This window comes from Anas acuta, chromosome 15 (assembly GCF_963932015.1).
Source record: "Anas acuta chromosome 15, bAnaAcu1.1, whole genome shotgun sequence".
In the NCBI taxonomy this organism is placed as follows: Eukaryota; Metazoa; Chordata; class Aves; order Anseriformes; family Anatidae; genus Anas; species Anas acuta.
Window position 1 is genome coordinate 8,675,358 of NC_088993.1, and position 7,416 is coordinate 8,682,773.

The 7,416-nt window shown below is 40.6% G+C and overlaps 1 protein-coding gene across 2 annotated transcripts; it reads left to right on the forward strand.

Annotated features, from left to right (window-relative positions):
* The first annotated feature begins 1,527 nt into the window (after positions 1-1,527).
* RSL1D1 (ribosomal L1 domain containing 1) lies at positions 1,528-7,152 on the forward strand. Of its 2 annotated transcripts, none has more exons than XM_068699839.1 (9): positions 1,528-1,683; positions 1,763-1,902; positions 2,211-2,349; positions 2,951-3,099; positions 3,241-3,342; positions 3,942-4,035; positions 4,129-4,257; positions 5,058-5,282; positions 6,634-7,152. In XM_068699839.1, exons 1-9 carry the CDS (start codon positions 1,648-1,650, stop codon positions 6,964-6,966), a joined length of 1,347 nt encoding a protein of 448 aa, XP_068555940.1. In that variant the 5' UTR covers positions 1,528-1,647; the 3' UTR covers positions 6,967-7,152. The 2 variants fall into 2 exon arrangements, with proteins under 2 accessions (XP_068555940.1, XP_068555941.1); XM_068699840.1 differs by having other exon boundaries at positions 5,067-5,282.
* The last annotated feature ends 264 nt before the right edge of the window (positions 7,153-7,416 follow it).

Genomic DNA, 7,416 nt, shown 5'->3' on the forward strand with positions numbered 1-7,416 from the left:
GTTGCCAGGGGATGCACAGCACAGTAACAAGGTGAAAATAGCTCCAGGGTGGATCTGATGTTAATACCATGCACTTAGGCCACGTAGAATCAGACGGCATGTGTCCCACTGCTAAGCTAGTTCCATGGAATCAGTCAATGCGTTTCTAAACTAGAACACAGATGCAGTAGATGCCTTAGTGTTCACAAATAAGGAAGAAAGGGTTTGACATGTGACAATCAATGATGACCTCAACTGTAGTGACCAGGAAATGCTGATGGCTGCAAGGAAGATGAGTAGATTCAAGATGCTGATGAGTAAATTCAAGATGCTGATGGCTGCAAGGAAGATGAGTAGCAGACTTCAGGAAAGGGACGACAGTTTATTCAGGGAAACAGGAGGCGGCACTCCATGGGAGGCAGCTCTGAAGGGCAAAGGAGCTCAGAAAAGCTGGCAGCTGGTCTTTAAGGACAATCTTTTCAAATCTTAACAAAGGTACCTCCTGATACTCAGGAAAACAAGTAGATCCATGAGGAGTTTGTCTTGGCTAAACAGGGAGTTTATGGCAGCACTCCAGTGCAAAAAGACAGTAATGCAGGAGGTAAAATCAAGGACTGTCTGCAAAGAAGGAATCTAGAAACATTGCTAAGCCATGTAGGTATTGTCACAGGACAATCAAAGCTCACCTAGAGCTAAAACTGTCCATGAATATCAGGGGCAACAAGAATAGCTTCCAATGCTTTGAAAGGAAACTGGGCAAGGGTCCCAATGACTTGAGAGGAGCAAGAGGTCCACCTACTCTCAAAAAGCACCAAGAGGGCAATCCAGGAGCCACAGACCTGTCGTCCTCACTTGGGCCCTGGAAAAATCATGGGACAAGTCCTCTTAAAACAGATGAAGGAGCTGCTTGTGAACAATCAGCATGGACTGACTGTGCAAATCATGCCTGCCCCATGTGATTACTTTCCATGACAAAATTGCTGAATTTATGGATAAGGAGAACAGAGCGGATGGCACTTACCTCACCTTTAGCATATTTTTCAAGTCTCCCTCAGTATTCTGGTATCTTAAATATTATGGTCCGGGTGGGTGGCAACCAACTGGCTAGTGACTACCTAGAAAATGGGGTTCTGAGGACAGAGGTAATGGCTTGTACTCTACCTGAAGGTCGCTAACAAGCAGGGTACCACTGGGTTTGAGTGGGGAAGGAGTAGTGCCAACTACAGGCTGGACAATGACTGGAGAGCAGCTCTGCTGGGAAGGACAGGGAGGGGGGGACAGACAGCAGGCTGGGCATGGGCCGGCTAAACGTGCTCCCTGCAGGCAGCCGTACAGCGCCGCACCGGGCTGTGACAGGAATCCTGCGTACCATGGGGACATGGGCAGGAGAACCAGGGCTGATAGAGCGGGAGCTCCCCCCGGGGGGCCGCGAAGGGCCGACCGGAGGCAGCCGCGAGCGGCCGGCCCGTACTTCGTGAGCCGGGCGGGCCGGGGCCGCTCTCACTGAGGCAAAGCCGCCTCCTGGGCACACGGCGCCCAGCCGGGCTCGGCACCGCCGGCCTCCCGCCGCCAGGCCGCGCCCGCTCCCGCTGCCGGGAGGGCCGGAAGGGGCGGCCGGGCCCCGCCGTGCCCCGGAAGGCGGCGGCCACACGTGGCGGCGGGGGAGCCATGGCCGGGGACACGGCAAAGCTCCACCGCGGGCAGGTACCGCGGGGAGCCGGCTGGGGCGGTCGGGGTTTGGCTTGGTCTGGCTTTGCTTCAAGTGCGGCCGGTGCCGTTGCAGGTGCGGAAGGCGGTGGAGGCCCTGCTGGCTTTCTCCAAGAGCAAGGCGAAGGGAGACGAGCTGCTCCTCAACGAGAGCGACTGCCTGCACCTGCTGGTGACCGTGTGGAAGATCCCGCGGGTGGAGCAGGTCATCAAAATGTAAGGCACCGGCCCGCAGGGAGCCTCCCGTCCTGCGGCGTGGCGTTGGTTGGGGGCTCGGGGAATGCGTTGCCACGGCCCTGGCACTGCTTTTAGCTGTACCCTGCCGTGCTGAGAAAGCTCACAGCGCTTTGTCTGGGCGCCAGCCCTACCCAGCTTCAGCGGGTGCAGGCATGGTGCGGAGCATGGATGGTTCATGTCCTCCCAGGATACGTGCGCTACCTGCGCTAATGATCTTTGTAGGCAATGTAGTTTCCTACTTCTGGGAAAAACTTGTGTCTCCTCTCCATCTTATGTCCTCGCTGTAGACCACTGCCACATAGCATCCGAACAGAAACAGCAGAGATCTGCCTGTTCACAAAAGATGAACCGAATTTGTCTGCAGAACAGACTGAAAATCTATACAAGAAACTTTTAACACAGAATGGGATCACAAATGTTAGCCAGGTAAGGAAAAGAGATGATAATATAGCACAGTACTGTTGTGTCCCTCTTCTTCAGTGGAAAAGGAAAAAAAAATCAGTGTTTAATATTTTAATCTCAGCAGTTAACAACCTCAAGTAAGGCTTTTTCTAACTATTCAAACTGTATGTTTCCCAAACTTAAAAAATTACTCAAAATAATTTAAATTTAAGACTATGCCTTTAGCAATCAGATGTAATGGTTAAATAAATATTCAGTATTTGGTTTTAAAATTTTTAGTTGTTTACTCACATTACAAAAGAATGTTCAAGTCCTTTGCAGCTGGATTGGATCACTTATGCTTCCCTCAGTAAAATTGGAAAACATTTTCTATTGCTGTATTTATCTTGATTTAGGTATTACCATGTACTCTAGTTTTGTTTGGTGATGTGCAGTTGCTATGCAAGAGATCCGTATCATCTAATTCTTAAAAACTACTGTATCATTTTTCTATCATTTGTCTTCAACATTCTAAAATAATTCTTATTGACCAACTAACAGTTATGCAGCTTAATTTTATACGGTTATAAGAAATATTCTATGTTGTGTTTTCAGTGGCAGGACTAAACTGTTACTTTCATTGCAGGTGATCTCATACAAAACTCTCAAAAAAGAGTATAAACCATTTGAAGCAAAGCGTCGCCTCCTGAACAGATTCGATCTCTTCCTGTCTGATGACCGAATTAGAAGGCTTTTGCCCTCACATATAGGAAAACACTTCTATGAAAGGAAAAAGTAGGTCTTTGAATTCTGTGTATTGTTTTTGCATTGTTACTATTTTAATAAATTCTTCTTACTAAAGTTTTGCTTAGTTATTTGGTAGTTTATTTGATTTTTTTTTAATTATTATTTTTCCCTCCACCTTTTCTTTTTTAGGGCGCCATTATGTGTTAACCTAAAAGCCAAAAATCTTGCTAAGGAGTTTCAAAAACATATCCAGGGTACAACACTCCCAGTTACCAACAAAGGGTGCTGTTAGTAAGTATGAGGAGTTTAATGCTTCAGAGGAAGTAACTGTAGGAATTTTGAATTGTTTATTCCATTAACATGCAAGTAAGATGTTAAGGGTCACCATTCCAGGTACAGGTCATTTTGAACCTTAGAAAAGAGGTATAAACCAACAAACCATATAAAGAGATCAGAAATTCTACATACTAAGAAGTCTCACTCTGAAGTTTTTTTTCCTTGTTGCTAAGGAATTTCTGGGCAACTGTCACTGTCAATCAGCATGTACAGTCAAAGAAAAATATTACTGTTCAATTAGATAACAACCACTTCTAAGATACTGTCTTATTTTGAGACTTTTTAATCTATTGTGCATCTAAACTAATCTCGATCTAAATCTATCTTAGGAATAAAAGACAGAAATTGCAGTTCATAATATTAAAATGGTTAATACAGGTAAATCTATTCTGACTGTTATTATAAAAGACTTCAGTGATAGTCAGCCATATTCCATGAAGGCTAAAATAATTGCAGATAAGTGGTTTTCTGTTTTATTTCGGGGAATAGTGAAGAACAAGTAACTTAGTATGTTTATTTATTCATATATAAATGTTACTCTTCTCTGTTTTCAGTACAGCACGTATTGGTCACACTGGAATGAAAGCTGATGAGATAGTAGATAACATCATTGCAGCAGCTAAAGTGATTGATAAGAAGTTACCAAAGGTACTGCTGATTGATTGCATCAAATTATGAACTAACTTGCCTTTAGCCTTGTTATTTTTAAATTATGTATTTTTGTTGTTGTTGTTGTTTCAGAACTGGAAAAATGTGAAAGTTCTTCACCTCAAGACACTTAAATCAGTTGCACTTCCAATTTTTACTGCACGTATCTCCAATTTAAATGAGCTTGACAGACAGCCAGTTGTCGACAGAAAGGAAGGAGAGGTAAAAAAAAAAAAAAATCTTCAAACTTGCCGTAAAACCAAATCAGAACCATTAGCTCTTTGGCATCTTTTTATGTGTTATAGCAACTAATGTGTTGGGTTTACAAGCTTGAGCTGTGGATTCCAGGCAGCTATGGCCACAAAGTTATTAGGCACTCCTGACGGAGCACTTCCCATACACAGTAACAAGAAATCACTGAAACTCCCTTCTATGTTATAAAGCAAATTAGAAATAAGTAAGCTAAGAGTTTCTAGTCTTGAAACATAGATTCAACTGAGATTCCCACTTGAAACTCTTGCTTGAATAGTGTATTTGTATTTGCCTCCTGAAACTACATTCATTAACATATACATGGATTTAGACTGTGCATCCATTTATATATTTGCTAATCAGTGGCATAGGAGCTTGTGAATTATTCAGATATTTGTATATTATTTTGCCAGGATGGGAGGGGAGGGCTTCATCTACATTAAACTAAAAAAAAAAAAAAAAAAAAAGCTATTCCTTTGTACTTGGTTCTGCCTATTTTCTTCCAATTTCTAAAACAAATGGGGAGCATATATATACAACTTAAAGATTATTTTTTACATTGTTTTCATTTATTTATGAGGTGTTTATGAGGAGCTTCTCCTATGGTGAATGTAACACATTTTCATATTTTACTTATGGTTGACCAGTCCAGGTTTAATGAAGAACATTTCAATTTATGTTGCTAGACTGTCTTATTCTTCACCATATTAAAACAATTGTTGTGTTTAGAAATGCTATGTTGTCTGAGGTATACTTCAAATTCTTTGTAGAAAGGGAAGAAGAAGAAGAAGAAGAAGAAGAAAACAAAAAAGACAGCTAAAAAAGTAAATTCAAGTCAAGTTGCTGTGAAAACGGAAAATAAGGATGTTGCTGCAACCCAGGAACTTGTGATTAAGGAAAAAGTAGAAGTAGTCCAAGAACCAGATGAACATAATGATGAAGAAGAAATTCCACAACTGGTGCCCATGCAAATAACCACCCTAGCTGAGCTAAAGGTAATTTTAAAATACCGAGAAACTTACATTTCAGTTAAAACTAAATACTATGAACTATGTAAATCGTTTATTGTTCCTTATGGGATAACATCTTTTAACAGACTTCAGGTGAATTGAATTTTCTTAAAAATATGATGAAAGCAAGATCTGTGTGTATATGGGGGGATGCTCTGAGGATTTATTTACTTATTTTTAGTTAATTCCTTGTACAAAGGAAGCCAGTGTTTATTGTCCTCTTTATTGTTTTCTTAAATAGTGGCAATTTTGTCTGGCTTATAACTAGGCCTGAAGTCAGAAGAAAGGGTAAAATGATTGAGAAACATTTATGTTTTAAAAGATCAGTAACTTAATTAATTCAAAATTTCCTATTAAATTATATATTTTAATGCATTATCTATCAAGTGCAGAACATGAAAAACAAATGCATGTGTTCTCTAGGACAGTAATATACAACATTAACAATCACAATATACATTAAGAGCTAGCAGCTTGCATGAAATACTGTATAGATTTACTGTTGTGGATATTGAAGGTAGCATGGATTTTGTCACATGTCTGCAAAACAACCAAACTCACAGTATTCGCATGTCTAACAAATACCTAATGGACAGAAATGGGTGAATAAAACAGTAATGCTTTTAAATTCAAATCAGTTATACTACACTTGTGATTAGAGCGTATCTTTACATTCTAACTCTGCATCTGTTCAGGAATATCTAGACTACCACTATGATTATGTGCAGCCCAGTAAAAAAAAAAATAAAAAAAAAAATCGTACAGCTTGCTTCAAGCTGCTGTCATGCAGCAGGCCTCTGTCAGCTCACACGATGTGATTGCCAGAGACGTGGGATAGGTACAGCTGGAGTTGGTGTGAGTTACTCTGGTGTCAGCAGCCTTTTTTCCAGAGGGCCATTTGGGAATATATGATGATCTCTCAGGAATACTGGGCTTAGTGCTCACGTGAAAGTGCAGTTTGTGTGTGTACAGGTGGACTCTGAATAGAGTTGATCTCTGGAATCTATTAAACCCAAACGCAGGAAAAGAAGGGGATTGTGGTTTAAATTCTGCCATCATAACAGTTCAATGACTTGGTTAATCAGGAAGGTGAACATCCTCATATCTGTTCAATCTACTTAGTGATTATTTTGTTAATTTTTCATGATTTAGTTCTGTGTTTAGTTCCTCTGTTTCCAGCCTGAAATGCGGAAAAAAATCATTTGGGCTAAGGGAATAGTACAATCGATGGAAAGCGTTTGTCATTTAGAATGGTTTTCATTGATCACTCTTGGAAAAAAAAACAGTGGAGATGTTTGTTATTTGGAAAAGTAATACTTTTTTGTCTTAATTACAGAAAGTGGAACCAAATCAGAGTCCTGTGGAAAGTGACAACCTGGGCAAGAAAACAAAAGCAACCCTTGGTAAGAGAAAGAAACAACCTCTAGATGCTGAGGCTCCAAAACCAAAACATGCAGATGTGCAGATGTCACCAAAACAGAAAAAAGCCAAGCAGCCCAGCATGCCAAAGGAAGCAATAAAAGAAAAAGAGCTGAAAAAGACTCCCAAAAAGCCTGAAGCAAAGTCTTTTGCAACACCTAAAGCTGGGAAACTAGTACAGTCAGGCAAGAAACCTTCCAAAACACCAAAGCAAACACCCAAGAAAGTGGGCAGGCCACAGTCAGCATGATTGTTGTCTATTGTAACTTTTTATATAGTAATTCAGTTATGTCTTTTTAGAAAGCAAGCATATTCATGAAATAACGTACCTTGTTATGAAAATCTCATCCGAAGAGCTTTTTTCACTGACTTGTAATGATTCATTTGTGTTTTCTTCTAATGGATGAGCTGGAACAAATAAATGCATTCATTTTAATTGGCTTTGTTTATTACCTTATCTTTCTCCTAGTCCAAACGGAAAGCACCCAAATTAATTAGGTGTCAAAGAGCAGGGAAGGGACTATTACAGATAGAAGTAGAGAAATATTGTGAAAGCGATGTTTTCCAGAAGTATTACTTGGCACTGGTATGAAAAAGGGCTGAAATAAAACCCACGTATCCCAAGAAAGACAATCTAACATGATTTAAAACATGAAATCACTGCTGCCATTTTTCTTGAATTGTTCAATATAACGAAAAT

What these genes read in the sequence shown, in the direction of transcription:
- RSL1D1 (XM_068699839.1), top strand. Translation starts at nt 1,648, where the DNA reads ATGGCCGGGGACACGGCAAAGCTCCACCGCGGGCAG. An exon ending in GGATCACAAATGTTAGCCAG is followed by an intron (nt 2,350 to 2,950) that starts GTAAGGAAAAGA and finishes CTTTCATTGCAG; the next exon opens with GTGATCTCATACAAAACTCT. An exon ending in CACTTCTATGAAAGGAAAAA is followed by an intron (nt 3,100 to 3,240) that starts GTAGGTCTTTGA and finishes TTTCTTTTTTAG; the next exon opens with GGCGCCATTATGTGTTAACC.